The sequence below is a fragment of the Oratosquilla oratoria genome, chromosome 29 (genome assembly GCF_046742065.1).
Source record: "Oratosquilla oratoria isolate Oo_2021 chromosome 29, ASM4674206v1, whole genome shotgun sequence".
NCBI classification, from domain to species: Eukaryota; Metazoa; Arthropoda; class Malacostraca; order Stomatopoda; family Squillidae; genus Oratosquilla; species Oratosquilla oratoria.
The window spans coordinates 40,721,493-40,737,724 of record NC_134805.1 but is presented as its reverse complement, the minus strand read 5'-3'; the positions used below and the strand labels follow the sequence as shown (position 1 = coordinate 40,737,724).

The window sequence follows — 16,232 nt, the reverse complement described above, 5'->3', positions numbered from 1 at the left end:
AAAAAAAAAATTATAATAATGATAAATAAATGAATTCATTGATAAATCAATAAATAAGAATTATAATAATATGAATAATAATAAATAAAATAGATAGATAAATAGGTAAAGATTAATAATAAACAAACAGGTAAATAGTAGTGAATTGACAGATAATAATGATAATCGAGCAAATAATAATAAACAAAGTGACAAATAATAACAAACAAATAAACGAATATAAAATAGATGGCAGGAATTACAGCATCTTGCTCAGGTGTTCATCTAAATGAATATTAAAGCTTCAAAATGAACCTCTGCATTGCCTCTGCAGGAAGTTTATTCCATTCATTAACTACACCATTGGCGAAGTTGTTTCTACCCACTTCCAAATTTGATCATCTGCCATAGTCTATGTCTTTCCCATAATCCTGCGCAGTTGGCGCCCCTAGCGCGGGGTCAAAAAGGTCACAGTGACGGCGTCGGGGCCCCAGTGTGCGTGTGTGTGTGAAACGAGGGGAAGCAAGTGGAACTCTACTAGGATTAGGTTTACAAATAGTCAACGGTTTTAGGTAAGCTAGAATAGGGAGTGAGAGAAGTGTGGTGTGAACAAAGGGGAATCTACTATGATAAAGTAGTAGCCTCTGTCTGTCTGTTTGTTTTTTGTTTGTTCACGAACTCCTCCTAGGGAGATAGACCCACATAACCATATATATTCTGATACCTTATCCCTCCAGGTATTTGGATAACTATATTTCATTTAAAAAAAAAATAATAATAATAAAAAAAAAATGGTTAGGGTTAAGGGTTAAACTTAGGTGAGGTATGGTTGAGTGATTATTCACAAACTACTCCTAGGTTTTAGCAGATAGACCCCTATAACCATATATATTCTGAAACCTTATAACCCAGGGTACTTGGATAACTATCTTTTATTTGTCTGTCTGTCTGTTTGTTTCTTTATTCGTTTGTTCACGAACTAGTGTTTTGGAGATAGACCTCCATAACCACATATATTCTGATACCCTATCACTCCAGGTACTTGAGTAACTATATTTCATTTAAAAAAAAATGGTTAGGGTTAAGGGTTAAAGTTAGGTTGGGGATGGTTAGATTAGAGATTATTCCCGAACTCCTACTAGGTTTTTGCAGATAGACCCCTATAACCATATATATTCCGAAACCTTATAACCCAAGGTACTTGGATTACTATCTTTCATTTGTCTTTCTGTCTGTTTGTTCACGAACTTCTAATGTTTTTGAGATAGACCCCCATAATCATATATATTCTGATACCCTATCACTTCAGGTACTTGGATAACTATATTACAGTAATATATATATATATATATATATATATATATATATATATATAAAATTTTGGTTAGAGTTGAGGGTTAAAGTTAGGTGGGGTATAGTTAGGTTAAGGACTATTCACGAACTCGTAGCAACGCGCGGGTAATTTGGCTAGTTAAAGAATGAAGTAGAAGCGACTGAAGGAACAGGATTTCCACAGAAATCAGGTGAGAGATCGACAAATCTTACATGCTATCTAGGCACTAAAGATAACCGAGGCAACGAGCACAAAGGAACCATTCAAGGTGAACAATATCATCTTAAGGCTATTTGACGGCAATGGAGACGTCGCCGGGTGGCTCAAAAAGGCGGAATTAGTGGAAAAATTAACCGGAGTCACTGGCGTCGCGAGCTATACTGCCCTTAACATAGAGAACGACGTGTTGTCCATCTACGTGGAAATGACAGCTAGTGATCAAGCGGATACGGGGAAGGTAAAGATTACAAGAAGTTTTCGACAAGAGTCCGTTCGAATCGTTTAATCGGCTGCAAAGAATGCGCTGGGCTGGCGAACAGGTTGATGTTTTTGCCAACGAAATTAGGTTAGCTGGACTGTCGGCATTCACAGGCGAAGGCTTGGATAAACTCGTTAGGGTGGTGTTTGTGAATAATTTTCCAGATCGCATACATGCTGGAGTACAGGAAATAAATAATGCCGAGTCGGCGAATATGGACCAGTCGATAGTTCGCGCTTGGCCTCTCACGAGGACAAAGAGGGATGGGCCTTTAGCCGCCATTGCAACAGAGCAGCCACAAGGGCCCACTCGAGACCTCAGGTCGAGGTGCCAACCCGATGACGGAGAAAGGAAAACGGGGCAGTCCAGGGGTGACCACAGCGGATGGCGGGGGCCGTCTAGGGTCCGTTGTTATGCTGTGACCTTACACACACACACACACCCAACTCCCTGCCCACAGGAGTTGGAGTAACAATTTGCAATGCAGTGATACTGAAATTATTTCAGTTCTGGGCAGGATTCAAACCAGGATCGTTGTAGTGGCGGCCACAAATGCTACCACTGCACCATCGAGTTGTGTTTATGTATGTGATGCACACACACACACAATCCATAAACATGTAACAGGCCTGAGTATTCACCTAAATTGTCCATATTCTCCACCATTTTATTTATTTATTTATTTTTTTCAGGTATGCTGTTTTCAATGCTGGTATTTGTGTTTGAACTGGCTGGGGGTGCACTTTCCAGGAGTCCCAGCCATGGCAAACAAATGCAACCAAAAATCTCCCAATCACCAATCTGTAAGAAAACCAGTGCATTCTCTTCTGCCTATTTGTAAAGAATAATTTATTGATTTTATCTACTGTATTTATTGTTATTAGCATTTTCAAGAGAAGATCCTCCCTACAGTAGTTATACACTTTACCATCCACAATCACAGATAATGGAAAACAAATGGGTGTTGGATAGGTGGGTGGGTGTCTTGGCTGGCTACCTCCCATATATGTAATTATTTTGTTATTTCATAAAGTCATTGTTTCCTAAGTTTGTTAATTAGTTTTTGTACTATTTTATTCATATTGTTGTATCATAATCTCATTAATTTTGGCTATTTCTTACTTTAATTTTGTACATTTGTAATTATATATACATTTACCAAAGGCTTTTTCCCCCTAACAAGGGAATTAGCCAAAAAACGAAGGCATAAAATCCACTCCCACCCACTCCATCCCCCCATGCTCCACCCCTCCCTCCTTCTTACCTTGGTTCCTCCTGGATGACAAGTCATCCCTGCATCTCACCCACTGCCCTGGGGCAGAAGTAGTGTCGCAAGACATAGCACATCCACAGCAAGGCTGTTTCCTTAAATCGGCGACCCCCACCCCTCCATCCCCTCATGCAGAAAGAGTAGATGGGGAGAAATCATTCGGGCTGTGTCGAATTGTTATTCACACATACCCCCTCACCCCCCATCCCCACCCACTCCCTTTCATTTGTACATACCCCTTAACAAGGGAGGTAGCCAAAAATCAAAGGCATAAATTCCACTTCCACCCATTCCATCCCCATACACTCCATTCCCACTCATTCCCCTCCTTCCCTCTTATCTTGGCTCCTATTGGATGATGGGTCATCCCTACATCTTGCCCACTGCCCTAGGTCAGAAGCAGTGTTGCAAGACAGTACATCCACAGCAAGGCCACTTCATTCAATCAGCAACCCCCCTCTCCGTCCCCTCATGCAGAAAAAGAGAAGACAGGGAGAAATCCCTTTGGGCTACATCATATTATTTTACATGCTCCCTCACCCCCCATCCCCCACCTACTCCCTTTCATGCATCATAGCATCATCCATACACAACCATTCTCTATTCACCCCTATCTTCTGTCTTCTCCTGTCTTTCCTCTTTACCAATGCCCCTTTTACTCCATCCATCCATCTCATCCTTGGTCGACCCCTTCTATCTCAGCCTTCCACACCTCTTTTGACAATCTTTCTTCTCTCATTCTTTCCATGTGCCCAAACCATCCCAATACTCTTTCATCAACCCTATCTCCTAATTCCCTTTCCACTCCTGTTCTCCTCCTCACCTTGATTCTCACTCTATCCAGCCTAGAAACCCCTATCATACTTCTCAGATACCTCATCTCAAACACATTCAAACTCCTCTCTTCCTTTCTTATGTTCCATATTTCTGCCCCATACAGTGCTGCCAGCACAATCACTCCTTCATACAATCTCCTCTTCAGATCCATTCCCAAATGTCTATTTCTCATTACACTTTTTAATCCACCAAGGCATTTACTTGCTTCTCTCAATCTACACTCTACCTCCACCTCCACTCCTCCCTTTCCTGCCACATTCGCATCAAAGTATCTAAAACTATCCATTTCCTTCAGCCTCCCTTAATACTCACTTCCAGTCTGCTACCACTTTCTCTCCTTGTACATCTCATCACCTTACTTTTACCCACATTTATCTTCAACTTCCTTCTTTTGCACACCTTCCCAAACTCCATTACTAACTTCCTCAATCCCACCTCTGATCCTGCTACAAGTGCAGTGACGTCAGCAGACAACTGGCTTATCTCCCACTTTTCTCCATTACCCTTGCATTTACCTTTCACACCACCCCATCAATGTATAAATTGAACAGGCAAGGTGACATAAAACATCCCTGGTGAAGTTCCACCTTTACCTCAAACCACTCACTCTCTCCATTTCTGATTCTAACCCAGACTCTACTACTCTTGTAAAAACTCTTGACTGCTCTTAACAGCTTTCCTTCTATCCAATAGATCTGCAATACCTACCACAGTGTCTTCCTGTCTACCTTGTCATAAGCCTTTTCCAAATCCATGAAGACCCAAAAAACATCCTTAACTTTTCCTAGTTTTCTCACATAACTGTCTTACCCCAAAAAGCTGATCCACGCAACCCCTACCTGTACTAAACCCAAACGGTTCTTCACCAACTAGTCCCTCTATTCCTTTCCTAATCCTCTCAATCAAAACCCTCCCATAAGCCTTCCCAACTACACTTAACAAACTGATCCCTCTCAAACTACTTCTTTTGCACACCTTTCCCTTGTAAAGTGGAACTATACAGGCACTCCTCCAGTCCTACGGCACTCTACCCTCTTTTAAACAAACATTAAATAACCTCACCAGCCAGTCCACCATCACAGTACCTCTCTTTTTTTAGACTTTCTGCATGTCACCCATCCATCCCGTGCCTTACCTGCTTTCATCATCTCAACAACTGCCTTCACTTCATCTTTCCTTATTTCTCCTCCATTTTTCTCACTCATCACTGTCATTTTCTTAGTGCTTCCCACTGCAGCTACCTTTCCTCCTTTATATTTAGCAACTCCCTAATATACTCTGCCCATCTTCATCTTACTGCTATCACATTATCATCTCTCCATCTGCATTTTTTACCTTTTCTACTCAGTTCACCTCCTCTTCCTCTCTTAATTTATTTCCAAGACATCTTTTTATTACTTTCAAAATTTTCTGTCATACTCTGACCCCATTTCACATCTGCTCTCCTCCTTGCCTCCTTTAACTTATGCTTTCCTTCTCTTTTCTTTGTACCTCTCATACGATTCCCTTCTATTTTGTAACCAATCTGTGAATGTTTGCTTCTACAATCTTCTGTTTCCTCACCCCACCACTCGCTTCCCTTCCTTCTTTTTCCTCCTGTCTCCATTGTTCCACACACCATCTTTGCACACCTTGTGACTCCCTCCTTGAATCATCCCCATTCCTAGTTCTACTCTATCCTTCACTCCCTCCCACTCCTTCCTCAGCTTCTTGTTCTCCTTCTCCTTTTCTTTCTCATTCAAACAGTTTACTTTAAGCACCTTACCTTCTTTTATCTCTTTCTCCATCTATCCTAGAAATACATGAACAAAGACTATTAGGAAAATAAGCAATTAGACTGAAGAAGCTACTAGTCACACTCATATTTCTCTTCCAGATTAACCTGATATGACCTTACCTTCAATCTGCTAGACTGATACCTGATTGTCATACACAAGTACAACAACCTTGAATAGGCCATGGACTATGGCATTGACATTTGTGGCACAGGTCCAAGGACTAGCATTCAACCCAAGCTGATATGCTCTATGGCTACAGCCAACTGCAAGGCTTCTCCTCCTGGGGACTTTGTATTTGGGAAAACACCTACCTGCTACTTATGTTCGTTTCTTTTTTGTAGTTCTTGCTGTAGTTGGACCCCTTACTGGGCCCAGATCTCCAGTCAGTAGAATTAGTTTTAAGGCCCCAGCTAGCCTCTTCCATCTGGAGTGAGCACTAGATCATAATCACAAGGTTACTCAGTCTAGCAGACTGTTGGCGAGTTGTCATGCCCCTCAGTTCCAGTAGAGGATGACCACTGGGAATGCACTACCTGTCATATAGATTACAAACAAGGACTCCTAGAGATCACCATCTCCTGCCACCATTGTCACATACCATCATCAGTGGACTGGGTTAAGAAGTGAACTAGTTCACTTGTTGAATGACAGTTGAAAGAAAAGTTTGGTGTCTGTATTGTCAGTCTCAATCACTACCACACAATTAGCATAAACTTTCTTGGTGGAAACTGATCCTAAGAGGCACCTGAAGGAACGTCTGGAGAAATTCCAAGTTCCCTCTCTCTTCACCCATCCATATTTGTTAGACAAAGATGAACATATTTCAAATATATATCCAATGTAGGAAACAGGAAGTGTCCAAATAAGAAGTCTATTTATATTTCAAGGGCTTCTTCCCCCTTACATAGGAGGCAGCCAATCAAGGCATGTACCCACTCCCAACCACTTCCCCTATGGTAAGGGGGAGGAAAGAATTCTCCCACCATGATTCCCATGAGTCATAAATGGTGACAAAGTGGAATGGAATCATGGGACTAGGTACCCTGTATTCTGAAAAATTATCCTACAAGAAGATTAAAACTCAATAAAAAGTGATGGCATTAATCCCAAAAGTTACAATTACAGAAGTTCTCTCTCTCTATATGTATATGTATATATATATATATATATATATATATATGTATATATATATATATATATATATATATATATATATAAAACTGAAGGTGGAAGAAGCAGACGAGGAGTAATGGGAGAATTTCACGCTTTAACGTTTCGACCCCCAGGGTCTTGATCACAAAGCTAACAACTCAAATGTAACAGGATATTTTATACATGGACGGGTCATCTCATGGGACGCTTCGGAGAGCCTGTTTTGATCTCACTTTCTACACCAAAACAAAAAAGGAAACGGTGTCACCAACCCACAATTAATGGTAGATTAATTTTTAAATGTATGGACCGAGATTATAAGTCATAAAAGATTGAAGAATTGTTACATGGATGGGGTGGTGCGAGAGGGAAATGCAAGGGTGGTGGGTCAGGGATTGGAGATGGTTAAAGAAAATGGAGAAAAGTGGGAGGTGAGCCAGCTGTTGTTTGCAGACAACATTGAGCTTGTAGCAGGATCAGAGGAGGGATTGAGGAAGTTGGTGACAGAGTTTGGGAGAGTGTGTGAAAGAAGAAAGCTGAAGATAAATGTGGGTAAAAGTAAGGTGATGAGATGTACAAGGGGTGAAAGTGGCAGCAGACTGGAAGTGAGCATTAAGGGAGAGCGACTGGAGGAAGTGGATAGTTTTAGATACTTGGGTGCAAATGTGGCAGGAAATGGTGAAGTGGAGATGGAGGTAGAATGTAGATTGAGAGAAGTGAGTAAATGCCTTGATGGATTAAAAAGTGTAATGAGGAATAGAAAATTGGGAATGGAGGCTAAGAGGAGATTGTATGAAGGAGTGATTGTGCCAACAGCACTGTATGGGGCAGAAACATGGAACATAAGAGAGGAAGAGAGAAGGAGTTTGAATGCGTTTGAGATGAGGTGTCTGAGAAGTATGGTGGGGGTTACAAAGGATTACAAAGGCGGAGCATGCCGACAGGAGACCTTTTGGTCCATGTCTAGGTCGGATGCGAAAAAAAATCATAATAATAAAATTATAAAAAATATAATAATGTAAATAACAAATGAAATACATAAATAAATGCATAGGTATAGTTAAATAATAAACAAACAGGTAAATAGTAAATAATAATAAATTAACATATAACTAATAATAAATGAAAATCAGACAGACAAATGATAAGACAAAAACAAATATAAAATAAATTATAATCATTACAGCATCTTGCTTAGGTGTTTATCTAAATGACTCTTAAAGCTTCGAACTGAACTACATTGCACTACCTGTGCAGGAAGTTTATTCCATTCATTAACTACACGGTTGGCAAAGTTGTTTCTACCTACTTCCAAATTGAATCTATTTCCGGACAGTTTGAGACCATTGTTTCTTGTCTGATTCTCATTCAATGTGAAAATTTTGTCACTTTTGATGTCAATTCCCTTTAGAATTTTAAAGACCTGTATCAAGTCACCTCTGAGTCTACGCTTTTTTAGGGAAAACAGATTCATATGTCTTAGTCAATTTTCGTGGCTCGCCGTTGTACTTTTTCCAGTCTGTCAATATCTTTAATGAGATTCGGTGACCATACGGAAACAGCATATTCCAAATGTGGACGAACTAACGATTTATATAGCTTGTTAATGAGTGATGGACTTTTGAAATCAAAAGATTGTGCAATCAGTCCTAGAATCTTATTTGCTTTCTCAGAGGCTGAAATACACTGCTTGGATGATTTGAGGTCGTTACTGATAATTACGCCGAGATCTTTTTCACAATCCACTTTTGTTAACAAATTTCTAAATAACTTGTAATCGTACTCACTGTTATTTTTACCTATGTGCATTACCTTGCATTTACTTGTGTTAAATTTCATTAGCCACTTTTCAGACCATTGCTGTAATCTATCTAAATCTTCTTGAATATGTAATTGGTTTGAGTGATCATTTGCCACTCCGCACAGTTTTGTATCATCAGCAAATTTGGAAACGGTAGATTTTAATCCATGGTCTATATCATTTATATATACTATGAATAGAAGTGGCCCAAGAACGGAACCCTGTGGAACTCCACCTGCAACATTTTTCCATCTAGAAGTTTTTCCATTTAAAACGACTCTCTGTTTTCGACCATTCAGTAGTCTTTCGTGTGGGACGGTATCAAAAGCTTTTGCAAAGTCTAGATATATTAAATCTATATTGTTTCTTTTGTCATAATTCGAGATAACTGTGTTGTAGAATTCGAGTAAGTCACGCAAGAACGTTTCCGTCTGAAACCATGCTGGCTATCATTTATCAAATGGTTACTTTCTAAATGATGTTCGATAGCATCTCTGATGATAGTTTCCATTATTTTTCCTACAATTGAAGTCAAACTTATAGGCCTGTAGTTATTTGGCTTCTTTTTGTCACCTTTTTTGAATATGGGAGTAATGTTAGCTAGCTTCCATTCTCTTGGGACATCGGATATGATGGATTTCATGAAAATAATTTCTAATGGAACAACAATCTCATTTTTCGTTTCCTTTAAGATTCTTGGATGCCAACCATCAGGCCCTGGTGTTTTGTTAACTTTGAGTTTATCTGTACACCTTTTAATTTTTTCTTTTGTTATATTTACCGTAGTAAGTTTACCCTAGACTTTTCACAGGTTTCAGTTTGGAATTCACTTTGAGGTGTTTCGTTTACGAATACTGAGCTAAAATAATTGTTTAAGATATTACACATTCCTTCATTTGAATATTCAAGTTGACCGTCAGCAGATAATAGTGGACCAATGTGATTCCTAACAACCTTTTTATCTCTAATGTAACTATAGAATTCTTTGGGATTCTCTTTGGATTTATCAGCGATGTTAATTTCGTATTGTCTTTTTTAAATATCTCTGTATTGATACATAACTTTCATAGTCATTAGATGCACCCGAGCACTTATATTTCTTATATGCCTGTCTCTTTTTGGCAATACTTTTTTCAGTTTCTTTGTCGAGCCACTTTGGGGGAGCCTGATTTGGGGGACGTCTGTCCCTAAAAGGAATGTAAGTTTGAATCATCTTAGTGAGCATATTTTGAAATATTTCCCACATCTGATCTACAGGTCTTTCGTTTAATTTTGCCTCCCAATCTGTAAGCTGAAGCTCCTGACGTAGTCCTATGAACTGAGCTTTACTGAAATCGGGTATTTTAGAAACACAAGTATCTATTCTAAAATTGTTTAGGAGTTTGAATCTAAGTTGTGATCGCTATTTGCAACAGATTCACCAACTTCTACATCAGTTACCATGCTTTCGCGGCTAGTGATCAATAGATCGAGTAAGTTTCCATATCTTGTGGGCTCTTTTACATGCTGCATTAAGTAATTGTCACCAAGAAAATCAATCAAGCGATTACCTATATGGCCATGTTCAAGGGTCATCCAATCAATGTCAGTAAAATTGAAATCACCCATTATCAATAAATCCCAGTTGCAGAAACTAGACAGTTCTTGAAATAACAGCTTGTCGTCTGCTAATGATAATGTCTTTGGCCTATATATTACACCTATATTCATTTTTTGTCCATTTGTTTGGGTTAACTCAACCCACAAACTATCATATGCATCCTGTTTCACTTTCTTTAAAACACAAGCATGAATATTGTTTTTAACATACAACAGAACACCCCCACCTTTCTTGTGGTTTCTATCCTGAAAGTGTTTAAATCCCGTAATATTAGGCTGGATAGAGTGAGAATTGAGGAGGTGAGGAGGAGAACAGGGGTGGATGAAAGAGTATTGGGATGGTTTGGACAAATGGAAAGAATGAGTGAAGAAAGACTGGCAAAAGAGGTATGGAAAGCAGATGTGGAGGGAGTGAACATGAGGGGGTGACCTAGGATGAGATGGATGGATGGGGTGAAAGGGGCTTTGGGGAAGAGGGGAAGCTCTATTGAGGAAGGGAGAGGACAGAAGATAGGGGTGAATGGAGAAGGGTTGTATATGGATGATGTTGTGATGCACGAGGTGGAATGGGTGGGGGGAGGCAGTATGTGTGAGAAAAAATTGACGCAGCCCGAAGGGATTTCTCCCCGTCTTCTCCTTTTCTGCATGAGGGGAGAGAGAGTAGGGGTTGCCAATTTAATGAAGCAGCCTTGCTGTGGATGTGCTGTGTCTTGTGACACTGCCTCTGACCCAGAGCAGTGGACAATATGCAGGGATGACCCATCATCCAGGAGGTGCCAAGGTAAAAGGGAGGGTAGAGGATGGAGGGGAGTGGAGTGTATTTAGGGATGGAATGGGTGGGGATTTTAGGCCTTTTTCATTTTAGCTACCTCCCTTGTACGGGGGAAAAAGCCTTTGGTATGTGTATGTAAACTCTCGTTTTCTGTTCTGCACCAAAACAAAAAAGAAAATGGTGTCACCACCCCACAATTAATGGTAAACTAATTTTTAAATGTGTGGACCGTGATTATAAGTCATAGAAGCTTGAAAAATTGTTACAGAGAAATAAATAAGTTAGTTAGAGATTGTAAACTCTCATTTTCTGTTCTACACCAAAACAAAAAAGAAAATGGTGTCACCAACCCACAATTAATAATAAACTAATTTTCCTTGTTCTTGTGCGCACATAGAATAAATGTGTACAACAAATAAATACAAAGAATGTGTGTTTTTGTTGTTTCTGTAACCTACAAATGTATTAATGTGTTTGTTCAAGTTTAGAATAAAAAAATCCTAAAATAGACAAGACTTTCCCAGTGTCCAGGAACCTAACCCCCCCTATTACCATTATTTCCTATGGAAAGAATATGTATAACTAACGCGATTTTGATTAACACTTCTCCAGGAACGTAACCTTCACGTTGAGAGTTGACTGTATACAGTATATATATATATATATATTATATACACACATACATATACACACACTTGTCGGATGGATGGCGAGGATTAAGAGTTCCGAAGAAAAAGTTAAATTTTCGTGGACCTCAACGCAAAGGAAGTACCTATTGTATTTACAGGGAAGGGGATAACTCGTGGTGTCATGGGAAAGTGAGGAAAAAGGAGAAGGGGAGGGATTACTGAGGGAAATGGAAGGAAATGAGGAAGGGGAGGACTTGGTCCAAGAGGCCAGACGTCTTGTAAACAAACGAAGGACCGATGATTCTGGTGATGGGATTAACAAAATTATAAAGATTAGAAATATAGATAAGAGCAGCACAATGGCAGGTGAGGATAATAGTTTCCAGGGATTTAATCAGGGTGGGGGGGGGGGATACCAACCTCCCCCGATTGACAAGACTAGAGGAGAAACTTGATAAGATGATCGAACATTGGGAAGACAGGTTCGGTAACGTAACCAACATTGCGCAGAGAGTTGAAAAATTGGAAGAACTAGAGAAGGCGAACAAAAATTTAACTAATGAAATAGAAGAATTGAAAAGACAGTTAAAAGTAGTAAAAGAGGAGAATGAAGAATTAAAGAGGAATAATAAAGACAATAAAGAGACCATAGCAAAGGAAGCACAGGGTTGGAAGAAAATCCAGGAAAACAGTAAAGTTGCATTTACTGACATAATCAAACAGCAAATGACAGAACAAACTGAAGACTCAGTTATCAAAGTGATGAGACAGAAGGAGAATATAGTAAGAGACTTAGCAGATTAAAAGAAATGTATAATTATATTAGGAATGGAAGAGAAACATAACCTAGATAGAACTTCAAGAATCAGTAAGGAAAAAGAAAAAGTAAGCAGTTTACTAGAATTAGTTCAGGAAGATGAACCTGAAATGATGAAACAAATTGAAGAGATGTTTAGTCTCGGAAAATATAGTTAAGATTAGTCTAGTCGAATTAAGATTAAATTCAGGTCACAAACAACAGCAGAGAATATCTTAGCAAAAACAGGGAAATTAGCAGCAAGTGAACAATATATAAAGGTATGGATAAAAAGAGAAATGAATAAAGAGGAAAGAGAGGAAGACAAAATGAAAAAGAAAGAAGCTAAAGAAAAAAAAAAGAGAACAGAACGGAGTCAGAAAAACAAGAACTCTATTGGAGAGTAGTGAATATGAAATTGAAGAAATGGACCATAACAGAGAGAAACAAAAAAGAAACAGAGAATACAATGTAAATAATAGAAAGTTAAGAATGTCCTACACAAATATAGATGGATTAATAACAGGACTGAATGAACTGAACGAGTATCTGAAGGAAAAAGAACCGGACATAATGGGAATTGTAGAGACAAAATTAAAAGGTCCACTACCACCCAACAGCATAGGACACAATGCATATAATTATTGGATTAGAAACAGAGAGATAAAACAAGAGGGTGGAGTTTTGTTCCTGACTAAGAAGGATATAAACATGAGTGTCACATATGGAAAGAATAGAGTAGAGATGATTATGATAGAAGTAGAAGACAGAGATAAGAAGAGCAGAAAGTTTGTAATAAACTATGTGCCCCCAAAAAAAAGCCTCGTGGTAAGCGAGTGAACATAAAAGTATGTTAGAAGACACAAGAATAACATTAAACAAGATAATGGAAGATGGAGGAAGAATAGTTATGATGGGCGACTTTAATTGCAAATAAATCTGCTGGGAAGAGATGACCGTAAAGGGTGGAGAAGACTCATGGGGAAATGTTCTACTTGAGATGGTTATTGACCACACAATGACACAATGGATTCAGGAGAACGCTAGGTATAGAAATGAAGAAGAACGATCAAGACTAGACCTAATAATCACATCAGAACCTGAAATAGTGGAAAAGATAGAATACCAGGCACCAATAAGTAAAAGTCACATATTGATAGAACTAGAAATAAATGAGGAAAAATACATGAAAAGAAATGAACAATATAGAAAAGGAAGATTGATGTATGAAAAACAAATTTTGATAAAATAAGAGAATTCTTTCAAAATGAAAACTGGGAAAGAATACACAAAGAAGATACAACAGTAGAAGAGAAATGGAATATTTTGACAAAAAATTATAAAAAAAGGAGTGGAAAAGTATGTCCCAAGACAAAAGAAAAAGAATATGTAAAGTGCTGGTACAACAAAAGTTGTAGGGAGTCAAAAGACAAAAGAGACAAAGCCTGGACCAAATTGAAGAAACACAAAAGACCTGAAAAATATAAAATATATACTTGTTATAGAAATGAATATTTACAAGAGTGCAAAGAGGAAAAGAGAAAATATGAAAAAGATGTCATAGAAAAATGTAAAGATCAACCAAAACCATTCTACAGATTTGTAAACAAACTGAAAAACAAACAAGATTTGGAGAAATTATGACAAGGAGTTGAATACACAGAGGAAATAGAAATGGCGGAAATTATGAACGGGCATTTTAAATCGGTGTTTACAAGGGAGAATATACAACCGGAAGAGATCGAATGGAAGGAGAAAGTCCCCCCTATGAAAGAAATAGAAGTAAAGAATGAAATAATGAAACACTTGAGTAATCTTGATGTTAGAAAATCGCATGGACCAGATGAAATAGCAAACTGGATTTTGAAAGAATGCAGAAATGAACTGGCAGACAAAATACATAGCATAATAAATAGTTCCTTGAAAGAAGGAAAAATTCCAGAAGATTGGAAAAAAGCAAATATAGTACCTATATATAAAGGAGGAAATAAAGAAGACCCTACCAACTATAGACCAGTCTCTCTAACAAGTACAATAGCAAAAATTTGTGAAAGAATTATCAAAAGTAGATGGGTAAAATATTTAGAAAAAAACAGCGTGCTAAATCCAAGGCAATTTGGATTCAGACAAGGACGATCATGCGTCACTAATTTAATATGTTTCTATTCAAGGCTAATAGATATAATACAAGAAAGAGATGGATGGGCTGATTGTGCATTTCTAGACCTAAAAATAGCTTTTGACAAAGTACCACATAAGAAGTTGCTTAAGAAATTAGAAACTGAAGGAGGAATACAGGGCAAACTGCTTAAATGGATGGAAGACTTTTTGCAAGAAAGAAAAATGAGAGTAGTGATAAGAGACAAACATTCAAAATGGGATGACATAATAAGCGGTGTTCCACAAGGAACAGTTCTGGCCCCAATAATGTTTGCTATATACTGTATATTAATGATATGGATGAAGAAATTGAAAGTTATATGAGCTTCTTTGCAGATGATGTAAAACTATTAAAAAAAAGTGAACACGGAAGAAGATTGTGAGTCACTACAGAGTGATCTCAATGAAGTATGGGAATGGAGTAGGAAGTGGGAGATGGAATTCAACACTAAAAAGTGTAGTATAATGGAATTTGGAAAAAGCAAAAACAGAATAACAGGATCATATAAATTGGGAGAAGAAGGAATAAAAAAAGTAGAAAATGAGAAGGACCTGGGAGTCATTGTTATGAATAATGTCACCTGAGAAACATATAAATAAGATTTTTGGAGAAACTTATAATTTAATAAGAACAATCAAAGTGGCATTTACATACCTGGATGAAGAAATGGTGAAGAAAATTCTAATCACTCTGATAAGACCAAGATTGGAATATGCAGCAACGATGTGGTCACCAAATAAAAAAAAAATGTATAAAAAAAAATTGAAAGAATACAAAGAGCAATTACAAAATTGGCACTAACACTCAAAACTATCATATGAAGAGAGACTAGCAAAACTTGAACTACAGACACTAGAGCAAAGAAGAGAGAGAGGATATTTGATAGCTATTTACAGAATCATGAAAGGCATAGAAATTATTGATAGAGAGAATCTGATCAAATGGGATGATAGAAATACGAGAGGGCACGGAAAGAAAATCAAGAGAGACAGCTATAGAAGAGATCTGAAAAAGAACAGCTTTCCTCACAGAGTAATAGACAATTGGAACAAGTTAGATGAGAAAGTGGTGTGTGCAAAAACAATACATGAATTTAAAAATAGTTTAGATAAAATGAGGTATGAAGACAGGACACCACGAGCATAGCTCCCCTTCCTGCAAAATACAACTAGGTAAAATTCACATGTCAGTCGAAGTGACAGCGAAGTTTGGAACTCCAGGAAAAATTCAAGTTTCATTGATCTCAGCGATGAGGGAGTACCTTTGTTGCATTAATAGGGAAGGGGAAAGCTCGTGGTGTAATGGGAAGGTGAAGGAAAAGGTGAGAGGGATTACTGAGGAAAATGGAAGGAAATGAGGAAGGGGATGAACGGGCCCCGGATGTTACAAGGGGTGTAAACAAAAGGAGTGCAGAACACACAGACGAGGTAAAACAGAGAAGCAGAGGTGTCAAAAGCAGAAATATAGATAATAGCAGCTCAATGGAAAAAGAAGATAACTGCTTTTATGGATTTAAGGAGGGAGGTGACATCCTCCCCCGACTAGTAAATCTAGAGGAGAAACTAAAAAAAAATAATGAAGCATGGGAGGTTAGGTTTAACCAATTAACACTAGTTACCCAAAGAGATGATGAACTGGAAAAACTAA

The 16,232-nt window shown here is 38.2% G+C and overlaps 1 protein-coding gene across 6 annotated transcripts in view; it reads left to right on the top strand.

The window, feature by feature from the left end:
- The window catches only part of LOC143040741 (putative glutamate receptor), a 57,921-nt gene extending 51,114 nt beyond the window's left edge, over window positions 1-6,807 (top strand). For all 6 annotated transcript variants that reach the window (XM_076212130.1, XM_076212131.1, XM_076212129.1 and 3 more), the window contains 2 exons: window positions 2,483-2,593; window positions 5,774-6,807. In XM_076212130.1, coding sequence (XP_076068245.1) covers window positions 2,483-2,593; window positions 5,774-5,778 — 116 coding nt within the window. In that variant the 3' untranslated portion in view covers window positions 5,779-6,807. The remainder of the gene's footprint in view (window positions 1-2,482; window positions 2,594-5,773) is intronic.
- The last annotated feature ends 9,425 nt before the right edge of the window (window positions 6,808-16,232 follow it).